A 12,509-nucleotide genomic window follows, 5' to 3' on the forward strand; every position below is an offset into this window, starting at 1 on the left:
AAGCATGGTCAGGAACTATATATTTCATTGACAGCACACTGGGTAACTCTACTTGCAACTAGGAAGGATGCAGGACAGGGATCAGTGCTGGAGCTTATTTTTGTAGCCACGTCTCCATACAGCTGGTGATGATGATGGTGAGATCTGTCAGCTCCACCCCCATCCTCTCCCTCCTCCTCCATCTCCATGTTCTCCTCTGCTGGATTGTCCTATGAACCACAAGTACCCCCTAAGCGTTCGAGGAGCCATTCAATGAGTCAGGCTAAAAGATTCCCATGCAGTGCTTCAGCTGGTCTGTCTAGGGGACAAGAGCCACACAGGAGCAGAGATTCTTTCAGCTCTGCAGGGCAGGCTCAGAGGTGGTCCATGCCATGGTAGCTTGAGCCAGGAATGGTGGTGTGCGATAATGGCACTAACCTTCTCTCCATCCTTCGAAAGGGAAGGTTGATACATGTGGCACATGTCCTCAGTTTGGTTGTGCAGAGTTTCTTAAACATGTACCCAGGTGTGCAAGATCTTCTAAAGCAGGCCAGAAGAGTTTTTAGCCATTTCAGGCGGTCATAAACAGCCAGTGTTCGGTTGGCTGAAATTCAGCGGGAATTCCACCTGCCTGTAAACTGCGTGATTTGTGACATGCCCACCAGGTGGAACTCAACTTTGGCAATGCTGCAGTGGCTGCATATGCAACAGAGTGCTGTCAACGAGTACCTGTTTGAGTACAGCACAAGGGCAGGCTCAGGGCACCTCTGCTCTCTTTTCCCCACGCCAATGGCTGCTGATAAATGATGCATGCACTGTACTGTCACCATCTGAGGAGGCGACATGGATGGTGAGCCGTGACAATGCGTGCATCAGTGATACAATCCCTGTTGTGTTCCTGCTGGGGCATGCTCTGCGTGGCATTATGGTCAGGAAACTTGAGGCAGAGCAGAAGAAGAGGAGGACTTCCTTTCCTCTCAAGGCCTGCTTTATGCAAACACCATTCTTGCGACACCACAGAACATACAAGAGGAGAGGGAGGAAGAGAATGATTCTGTCAGTTTTGGAGGCATAGAAGCAAAGGAAGACCTACTTCAAACCTTACGAGATGGTTTTCAGTCCTCAGAAATCTGGGGAGTAGTACGTGGCTCAGAGAAGGCCATTCCAGATACTGTAATCCTTAGTGACACCCCGAGGAATCTACTTCTCATGACTCTGCAAACTTGCGGTGCATGGGCTCCCTTATTTTTCAAATCCTGTGAAAGAACCCGGGAATTTGGAGCATCAAGGATAAGGATCATTATTGGTTGGCAACCCTCCTTGAATACTGTTACTTGGGGCAAGTCTTTGAACTCATCCAGCACTTGCAGAGGAAGCATATGGTGAAATGTGCTTCAGGACTAGGAGTTTATGTAACACCTTTTCAGACTCTTGTGGGTTACAGTCTCATGGAAAAGCTAGTTTTGAGGCTTCTGTTGGTTAAAAAAGGAGTGGTAGAGGAGGGGGCCGTCTCAGTGATGCATTTTTTAAAACATTTTTAGTCCTCAGCGCCCAGGGCTGTCAGCTTTAAGATCCCAATGGCAACCTCTGCATCATATAGTGCCTTGCAAAAGTATTCACCCCCTTGGCTTTTTACCTATTTTGTTACATTACAGACTTTAGTTCAATGTTTTTTTAATCTGAATTATATGTGATGGATCAGAATACAATAGTCCAAGTTGGTGTAGTAAAATTAGAAAAATATATACATACAACTATGTTTCACAAATAAAAAAAATCATAATTGACATGTGCGTATGAATTCATCTCCTTTGTTATGAAGCCCATAAAAAGCTCTGGTGTAACCAATTACCTTCAGAAGTCACATAATTTGTGAAATTATGTCCACCTATGTGCAAGCTAAGTGTCACATGATCTGTCATTACATATACACCCCTTTCTGAAAGGCCCCAGAGGCTGCAACACCTAAGCAAGAGGCACCACTAACCAAACACTGCCATGAAGACCAAGGAACTCTCCAGACAAGTAAGGGACAATGTTGTTGAGAAGTACAAGTCAGGGTTAGGTTATAAAAAAATATTCAAATCTTTGATGATCCCTAGGAGCACCATCAAATCTGTTATAACCAAATGGAAAGAACATGGCACAACAGCAAGCCTGCCAAGAGACGGCTGCACACGAAAACTCACGTACCGGGCAAAGAGGGCATTAATCAGAGAGGCAGCACAGAGACCTAAGGTAACCCTCGAGGAGCTGCAGAGTTCCACAGCAGAGACTGGAGTATCTGTATATAGGACGACAATAAGCCGTATGCTCCATAGAGTTGGGCTTTATGGCAGAGTGGCCAGAAGAAAGCCATTATTTCCAGCAAAAGACAAAATGGCACGTTTTGAGTTCAAGAAAAGGCACGTGGGACACTCCCAAAATGTATGGAGGAAGGTGCTTTGGTCTGATGAGAGTAAAATTTAACTTTTTTGGCCATCAAAGAAAACGCTATGTCTGGTGCAAACCCAATACATCACATCACTGAAAGAACACCATCCCCAGCATCATGCTGTGGGGATGTTTTTCAGCAGTCGGGACTGGGAAACTGGTCAGAGTTAAGGGAAAGATGTATGGTGCTAAATACAGGGATATTCTTGAGCAAAACCTGTACCACTCTGTGTGTGTGATTTGAGGCTAGGATGGAAGTTCACCTTCCAGCAGGACAATGATCACAAACACACTGCTAAAGCAACACTTGAGTGGTTTAAGGGGAAACATGTAAATGTGTTGGAATTGCCTAGTCAAAGCCCAGACCTCAATCCAACAGAAAATCTGTGGTCAGACTTAAAGATTGTTGTTCGCAAGCGCAAACCATCCAACATGAAGGAGCTGGAGCAAGGAGCAAAAATCCCAGTGGTAAGATGTGGCAAGCTCATACAGACTTATGCAAAGCGACTTGGAGCTGTGATAGCTGCAAAAGGTGGCTCTACAAAGTATTGACTTTAGCGGGGTGAATAGTTATGCACATTAACTTTTTCTGTTGTTCTGTCCTATTTGTTGTTTGCTTCACAATAAAAAATAAAACATCTTCAAAAGTTGTGGACATGTTCTCTAAATTAAATGATGCAAATCCTCAAACAATCCATGTTAATTACAGGTTGTGAGGCAACAATCACAAAAAAATGCCAAGGGGGTGAATACTTTTGCAATGCACTGTAGTGAAAGATTATCTAGGGGCAAAAACAGATATGGAGAACTTTCCAGTAAACGATCCACTGGGTTTCTAGGTCATGAGAATAGACCACTGGTCAGAACTTGCCCAGTATGCAATTGAGCTGCTGGGTTGCCCTGCATCCAGCGTGCTTTCTGAACAGGGATTCAGTGTTGCAAGAGGATTTGTGACAGATAAAAGAGCATGTCTGTCCACAGATTCCATTAGCCAGCTGACATATGTAAAAATGAATCAGTCCTGGTAGATTAGCAGCAGCTATCAAGTGATGCCAATGTCACAGATTACGTTTTATTGGGATCTCAAGTCTCTGCAAGACAGTCTAGATTGCCTAGCTTTGTGGGTGTTGATTTTACCTTGAAGAAATTTTTTAGTATAGAGCACAATTAACACCAAATGACCAATTTTTCCACACCTGTTTGACAGGTGCATCAAATTTCTAGTTTTTACAGCAAAGCCAATTCTTGCTTTCACCAACAGTACCTCTAGAAGGTTACGGGGTTAAAGCACCACCAAAACCCAAAGACCAATATTTCCGCACCTGTTACTTCTATCCAAAGTCTATGAAAGAGACACCAGACTTTATTTTTAAAAAAAAATGTTAATCTTGGCCTAAGTGTACTATAATTTGGCTTCTTCACATAAGGCTTGCTTACTGTGGTGCAAGACTGTTATTTCCATCCAAAGTCGGCCAAAGAGACGCCAGAATTTATCCCCAAAATCTCTAATCTTGTTCCGAGTGCACTAAATTGTGGCCTCATCATACAGACTAGAAAAATGGACTTCATGTTTTAAAGAGGATCTCCTACGTGGATTATATAGGTATTTATTTGCGATGTATACCAATTGTTTATTAACCTTGTTACTATGCAATGTTTGATGTATATTCTGCTTACAGCAGATTATCTCTAGTATATTACAGTACATTATATATGGATATATATTTATGTTTGTCTTCCTTTTCATAATAGATAAAAAACCTTCTGAAGAAGACCCCCGAGAGGGTCGAAACGCGTAAAGGGTCCATATTATCCATCTTTTATTGCAATTATAGTTACAACAGGGTTTAAGTGTTATAAACTTTGTATGCATATGTAATACTGTATATTTTTATTCATATAGTGGAGCCCAGTCCTTGACCACTGTGTCGCCTGTTTAATCCTCTTTTTTATTAAATAAAACATTTATATTACTAATTATCTGCTTTATGTCGGCACTTATTATACATATCTACTAGCATTCACAGGTAATATATGCTGTAAAAAACCCCACTCTGGGGATATCTTTTCTTTTTTTTTTCATCATACAGACTGGCCCCCCAAGCCATTGTTTACTAAATAAAGAAAGCTTGAAGAGAAAATCAGTTAAAATGCAATTTACTTTTCTTTATAAATGTCAGTTTTGCTGCAGCAGATTTTGTGCTTTGCTGAAGCAGGTTTTGTGCAGACGTGCCACTTTACAGGCACTATATTTAAAGCGGTTGTATAGTCTATTTTTTTACTTTTACCTACAGGTAAGCCTTATTATAGTAAAAAAAAAAAAAATATCTCCTAAACCTGTACGGTTTAGGAGATATTCCCCATGCAATGAGCCACTGACTGCAGTAGCGCATGCGCACAGGGGATTCTCGGCTGAAAGCCCGGCAGATGCCGGACCTTGCAGGAAACAAGTCTGACGACATCTCGGCTCCAGCACTGGGAGTGGCCGGAAAAGACACGCTGAGGCAACATGTCATCTCCCTCAGCGTGGACCAGGTGAGTTACTGACGCCACGTTCTAAGGTGAGTATTTCATAATGAGCTAGTATGCGGTGCACACTAGCTCATTATGCCTTTTGCCTTACAGGGGTATTAAAAAAAAGTGTCAGTGGGTATACAACCGCTTTAAAGGAATTTTTAATTTTTATTGTTTGACTTTAAGCATCATTAAAATCACTCCTCCTTTAAGAAGATATTTTTTTTTCATTGGTACATGACCCCTAGGGCACTACCTCAGCTCCTATACCCTTTTAATAACTTGCATATAAGCCTTCAAAATGGAAACTTTTGATTTTTCATATTTGGGTCCCATAAACGCTTTCGATGTTCGAGAGTTCAGGCACGAACTGAACCGGGGGGTGTTCGGCCCATCTCTACTCTTGATTATTTGAGAAATTTAGAACCGTTTTGAGTCTTCTTCACTCTAGTTGTGTTATCCCAAAGAGTCAAAGTATTCCTCCAAGTTCTTATCTTGGATTACAGAATAATTTGTGTTTATGTTGTGGAGATAGACGGGTGGGAGGGCTTGAGTGGGAAAATTGCTGAGATGTACTGTATGTTTCTGTCTTTTTTTTTTCCCTTGACATACTTTACTTGCTTCTATAGTATGTCCTGCAGGCAGCCTGTGACATTCGCCCCTTAGCGTGACTGGACCACACCCCTGCCTTTTTGAAGAGGGAGGTGAAGTACATTTATCGTAGCCCCATAACCATGTAAAGGGTAAATCCACTTTCATGAAAATGAAATATAGCAAATAATAACAAATATTATAGCATATACAATTGTTACAGAAATCATATTGTCATTTAATGGTAATAAAAATGACCTTTTCCTTTCCATAAATTCAGTAAGTCGATGCAATATGGCTCCTGGAGGCATATTGTGTACACAGAAATGTAATTTCCTGCTTGTGTAAAGAACTCTGCACTAAGGCCAGCCATAGACAGAGCAAATTTCCTGTGGTTGCAGGAAAGAAATTAGCTTGTTTTCCCCCATCAACACACAGTGTTGACAGGGGAATACCTCCAGGGGAGCCATTGTGTTCTCTTGGCAGCTGTGGTTTTCCCATGGCTTTGGTAAATTTAGCCAAGGTATACATGAAGCCTAAAAGTGAAGCAGCTGCATATAATAAATTAGTCACTCCCATTCTACTAGGGTGGCACAGTGGTGTAGTGGGTAGTACTCTTGCCTAGCAGTAGAAAGGGTTGCTGGTTTGAATCCCAAGCACGACACTACCTGTCAGAGTTTGCATGTTCTCCCTGTGCCTGTGTGGGTTTCCTCTGGGTACTCCAGTTTCCTCCCACACTCCAAAGATATGCTGGTAGGTTAATTGACTTCTGTCCAAAATTGGCCCTAGTATATGAATATGAGTTAGGGACCTTGGATTGTGGGCTCCTTGAGGGTAGGGTGCGATGTATGTGTGGAGTGCTGTGTAAATTAATGGCGGTATATGGGTACCTTAATTAAATAGGGATAATTGTGGACATGCACCCACACTCACTCAGGTTGAGCTATATGGACTGGTGTCTTTATTCAACCTTACTAACTATGTAACTATTCAGAATCCACTGTACAATGTACATTGATCACCCAAAAGGAGAATGTATTTTTCTCCACAAAAGTAGAGTTACTCTTTAGTAAAAGCAGGAATTTATTCAGGTGTTTAGAAGGATTTTCTTTCAATAGTGTGTCATTTACATGCATTTCTCTTTTCCCACAATTTCTGACGGAGAGGGGCAGGGAGGGGCAAACAAGATGCTGTGCAATAAGCAGGGGATTAACATTGGGGCTTGTGGAGCTGAATCTCCAGGCCCCACCTCCAATATAGGCCCATGCCGGTGGCTTATAAATATCTGTGTGCCTTCTTGAAGGAAGAGGAGCCCTCTGTGCCCTGCACACATGGAGGAGACAAGTGTTAGGCACTGCAGCCAAGGCTCTTCTCTGCAGATGTCTGACTCCTATCACAGGATCTGTTCCACTCACACAGATCCTCTGTGTCTGGGAGCTGTCTGGGGGAGGGGCGCTGATGTTCTCCTCACCAGCAGGAGCCCGGGAGGAAGGACGTCTCCTATGATGTTGACATAAGGTTAGTACATTTGTTATGGTGGTGTTGTGTAATTATTGTGCTAGGGGACACAGTGCTGCTTCCCCCCATGTCATGTGCTCTCTTGTGCCCAGTGCCCCCCATGTAATGTGCTCTCTTGTACCCAGTGCCCATCATGTCATGTGCTCTCTTGTGCCCAGTGCCCCCCATGTAATGTGCTCTCTTGTACCCAGTGCCCACCATGTCGTGCTGTGCATTGCAGTGCCCACAATGCAATGTGCTATGCCCACCATGGCATGTGCTGTGTAATGCAGTGCCCACAATGTCGTGCAGTACCCACCATGTCATGTGCAGGCCCACCATGTCATGCTGTGCCCACCATGTCATGTCATGTGCATTGCAGTGCCCCATGTAATGTGCTGTACCCAGTATGTCATTTGCTGTGCATTGCAGTGCTCACTATGTAATGTGCAGTGACCACCATGTCATGTGCTGTACATTGCAGTGCCCACCATGTAATGTGCTGTGCATTGCATTGCTTTTCATGTGATGTGCAGTGCCCACTATGTCGTGCTGTGCCTTGCAGTGCCCACCATGTCATGTGCAGTACCCACCATGTCATGCTGTGCCCACCATGTCATGTCATGTGCATTTCTGTGCCCACCCTGCCATGTGTTGTGCTCAGCATGTAGTGTGTTGTGCCCACTGTGTAATGTGCTGTGCTGTTCAGCAGTGCCCACCATGTAATATACTGTTCCTAACATGTAATGTGCAGTTGCATTGCCCACCATGAAATGCGCTATGCCATGCGGTGCCCACCATGTAATGTGCTGTGCCATGCAGTGCCCACCATGTAATGCACTGTGTCATGCAGTGCCCACCATGTTATGTGCAGTGCCCACCATGTAAATTGCTGTGCAGTGCCCACCATGTCATGTGATGTGTTGTGCCCACCATCTCAGGTGCTGCGCCATGCAGTGCCTACCATGTAATGTGCTGTACCCACCATGTAATGTGCTGTACATTGTCCACCATGGCATGTGTCGTGCAGTACCTACAATGGAATGTGCTGTGCAGTGCCCACTATGCCATGTGCAGTACCCAACATATAATATGCTGTGCCCACCATATAATGTACAGTGCCCACTTGTAATGTGAAGTGCCCACCATGTAATGTGCTCAGCTGTGCCCACCGTGTCATGTGCTCACCTTGTGCATGTTCTGTGTTGTGCCCACTATGCAATGTGCTGTGTTGTGCAGTACCAACCATGTTATGTGCTGTGCCCACCATATAATGTACTGTGCCTACCTTGTAATGTGCTGTATTGGGCAGTGCCAACCATGTAATGTGCTGTGCCCACTATGTAATTTGCTGTGCTTTGCCCACCATTAAATGTGCTGTATCCATGTATCCACCATGTAATGTGTTGTGCCAACTATGTAATGTACTGTGCTATTCCCCCCCCTTCCCCCCCGTGTAATGTACTATGCTGTGCTGTGCTGCCCCCCCACAGACTCACCCACTCACTCTCACCCCCGTCTCTTTTACTCCTTCACGCCCTCTATCTCTCATCCCCTCTCTTTCACCCTGTTCTCTCTCTCGCCCCCTTCAATCCCCTCTTTCCCACCACTCTCTCTATCTTTCACCCTCTCTCTTGTCCTCTCTCTCTTTCACCTCCTTTCTCTCTCTTTTCCCCTTCCTCTCATCCCCTCTCTTTCAGCCCCCATCTCTTTTTCACCCCTCCCCCCCCCCCCCCGGTCTCTCTTTAATTTAATTTAACAAAAAAAAATAGCATTTTCATTTTATTTATTTTCATAAAAAGGCCCACCAAAATCCTTAGCACCAGGCCCATGATGCTCTTAATCTGTCCCTGGCAATATGCTGTGCATTCACCCAATGCCCTCCTTATCAACCAATAATATCAACAGTTGTTAGGATGCCAGTGACTGGTCTACATAGTGCCCAAGTTTGTAATGCTGCACAATAAAAACCTGTTGGCTTTGTGTAACAAAAAAGCTTGATACATTCAGGGCAATTTTTAGGCATTTTGCCAAGGCACCCCTGAAGAACCCAGAAGGCACCCTGGTTGAGAAAGGCTGCTCTAGGGGAGCAGAGAGTGACTGCATGCATAAAGATACAAACTGAAATGTTATGATGTCCTCTATTCATGAACTAATATTATTTTTTATGGTAGCCATTTTATTTCAATTGTATATATTTTATTTGTAACTATGCCTCGTGCTCCGCCTTTAATTGGTTTACCTAACCAATTAGTCTACATGTCAAAGCAGTTCTGTTTTAGAGTTGAGAAGGACAATACTTTTATATTTGCTGCTTCAAGTGTTTTTCTGGAACTTGCAGTAGTGACTGCAAATGCATACATGAGTAATAAAGAAATCAAGTAAATTAGAGAAGTTCACATCTGATAGGACATTAGAAATATAGATAAGACATCAGAAACGTATGATCATATTATTTTGAAACATCACATTTAATTTACATATTACTAGAGACCTCAGACCAACAGCATAGCAAAACATTTCACAGTAATGGACCTTAGTCCATATATAACTTTGATAAATGGCCACTGCTCCAACATATTATGCTGTGCTGTTGGCCTGTGCTTGATCTGTAATATTAATTAAAAAACATATATTCAATATAAGCTATATTTTCACTACTTTATCAAATGAATCCAACTAGATCTGAACGTGCCTCTATCTAAAACCTAACCACAGCAGATAAAGCTGGCTTTACCATATTGTTTGTTTTGTATTAACATAATATTTTTTAATGCTTTTATCTTAGTGGCGGTTCACACTAGTGCGATGCGAGAACCCTGCGAATCAACTGCGGGTTCCCACATCGCACTTGACATGCACGGCAGTTCACACTGCCATATGCGATCTCATGGGGAGTGTCATTATATGTTAACGACACCCCCATTTCAGCTCGCATATCGCACTGCGAAATGGCAGTTCGGACATGAATCGGATCGCATATGTGTGAACACACATGCGATCCGATTCTGGTCCGAACAGAAAAAAGGGTCCTGTGCGTGTTTGGACCGAATGCAGTGCGATATCAGCCATACTATCTGTATGGCTGACATCACACCCGCACAGACATCGCATGTAATGTGAACAGCCATGCGCTGCGAATTACATGCAATGTCTGGCATCGCGCTAGTGTGAACCGGCACTTAATTAGAAAAATACAATGCCCATGCATCCAAATTATCTCTTACCTGTGCCAATGGCGGGAATGGCAACAGATTTTAGACCCACATTTTCGCTCTGAAGTAAGATATCTGTTACAAGTTTAGGAATGTTCTCAACGTTGTTTTTACAATTACAGTGTAGAATCCACTTGCAGGGTAGATCTCCAGGTCCTGTCATAACAATTTCTTTTCTTGTAGCACCTAAAGATTGTAAAATCAAGCGTAAAATTGTTAGATGTCCCTAACGGGGGCACAGACAACAATAAAGACCATGTTCTAATATCAAAATTTTTATAAAAAAAAAAGAAAAAAAAAAGCATTCTCTATGAATGGAGAAGGCAAGACCATTCAATCATCTACCTGTCCTCCATTCTTAGATTGATTGATTGTTTTTCATTCATAGAAGCTATAGGAACAAAGTAAGAGGTGTTAAGGACAGGACTCACCAAGGTGTCCCACGCCAACTCTACAGTGAGAACTGAGTGAACAAACACCACTGATCAATCTTCTCCCCCTCCGCTCTGAGCAGGGTGCTGGGACTATCAGTCTCCAGCTCTCTGCTCCTCCAGTGCTCACTGGAGTGCTGGGCTGTGGAGGGGGTCGTGGTGGTGGGGGGGCTGGCTAAGGTGCTCATGGAGTTAAATTGTCTGGTGCCGAACTATCAGAGTGGGCACTGACCTAAGTCACATAGGCTTTTCTAGGTTACTAGTTGTTAATTAGCTTACTGTTTAACCACTTGCCTACTGGGCACTTAAACCCCCCTCCTGCCCAGACCAATTTTCAACTTTCGCTGCTCTCACATTTTGAATGGCAATTACTCAGTCATGTAATACTGTACCCAAATTATTTTTTTTCCTTTATTTCATACAAATAGAGCTTTCTTTTGGTGGTATTTGATTACCTCTGGGTTTTTTATTTTTTGCGCTATAAATTAAAAAAGACCAAACATTTTGAAAAAAAAAAAACATTTTTCTTTGTTTTCTGTGATAACATTTTGCTAATTATTAATTTTTTCTTCATAGATTTTGGCCACAATTTATCATATCTTTGGTAAAAATAATCCAAATTAGTGGATATTATTTGGTCTTTGTGAAAGAGTCTACAAGCTGTGGTGCAAATCATACAAAATTGATCACACCTGATTTACTGGTGGCCTATATCATTTCTTGCGACCCTAACAAAGCCAGGAAAGTACGAATACCCCCAAATGACCCCTTTTTTGAAAGTAGACATTCCAAGGTATTTAGTTAAGATGCATGATGAGGTTTTTGATGTTGTCATTTTTTTCCCACAATTCTTTTTTCCACAAAATTGTCATTGTAATAGGTTATTTCTCTCACATGGCATGTGTATACCACAAATGGCCCCACAAAATGCATTCTGCTACTCCTCCTTACTATTATGATACCACATGTGTGGGACTTTTTCACAGTCTAGCCACATAGAGAGTCTCAACATACGGGGAGCACCATCATGTGATCTAGGAGCATAAATTACACATCTAACTTGTTGACTACCTATTACACTTTTGAAGGTCCTGAAGCAGCAGGTCAATGACACATGACACTGATGTGGCACTGATGACAGATGGCACCGATACGTGGCACTGATGGCACGTGACACTGATGTGGCACTGATAACAGATGCCACTAATACATGGCACTGATGACACGTGACACTGATGACAGATGGCACTAATATTTGTCACTGATTACACGTGACACTGATGTGGCACTGATGACATGTGACACTGATAACAGATGGCACGGGACACTGACAGGTGGCACTGATGACAGATGGCACTGATACGTGCCACTGAAGACAAGTGACACTGATAACAGATGGAACGTGACACTGACAGGTGGTACTGGGGACAGGTGGTACTGGGGACAGATGGCACTGGAGACAGGTGGCACTGGAGACAGATTGCACTGATAGGTGGCACTGGGGACAGATGGCACTGACAGGTGACACTGGGGACAGATGGCACTGATAGGTGGCACTGGGTACAGATGCCACTGATAGGTAGCACTGGGGACAGTTGGCACTGACAGGTGGCACTGGGACAGATGGCACTGATAGGTAGCACTGGGGACAGTTGGCACTGATAGGTGGCACCGGGACCGATGGTAATGATAGGTGGTACTGAGGACAAATGACACTGACAGGTGGAACTGGGGACAGATGGCACTGACAGGTGGCACTGGGGATAGATGACTGTGACAGGTGGCACTGATAAGTACTGTGGGCAATGTTTTCACTCACTATTTAGCACAGGAGGAAGAGCCGGCAATG

At 43.4% G+C, this 12,509-nt stretch overlaps 1 protein-coding gene across 3 annotated transcripts in view; it reads right to left on the minus strand.

Annotated features, from left to right (window-relative positions):
* LOC143974486 (protein mono-ADP-ribosyltransferase PARP14-like) overlaps window positions 1-12,509 on the minus strand; it is a 197,508-nt gene that overhangs the window by 52,256 nt on the left and 132,743 nt on the right. For all 3 annotated transcript variants that reach the window (XR_013272233.1, XM_077475944.1, XM_077475943.1), the window contains exon 10: window positions 10,242-10,415. Coding sequence is in view for 2 of the 3 variants with exons in the window: in XM_077475944.1 (XP_077332070.1) it covers window positions 10,242-10,415 (174 nt within the window). In the remaining variant the exon portion in view is untranslated. The remainder of the gene's footprint in view (window positions 1-10,241; window positions 10,416-12,509) is intronic.

This window comes from Lithobates pipiens, unplaced genomic scaffold, assembly GCF_037356315.1.
Source record: "Lithobates pipiens isolate NorthernLeopardFrog02 unplaced genomic scaffold, aLitPip1_a1.2 Scaffold_13, whole genome shotgun sequence".
Taxonomy (NCBI): Eukaryota; Metazoa; Chordata; class Amphibia; order Anura; family Ranidae; genus Lithobates; species Lithobates pipiens.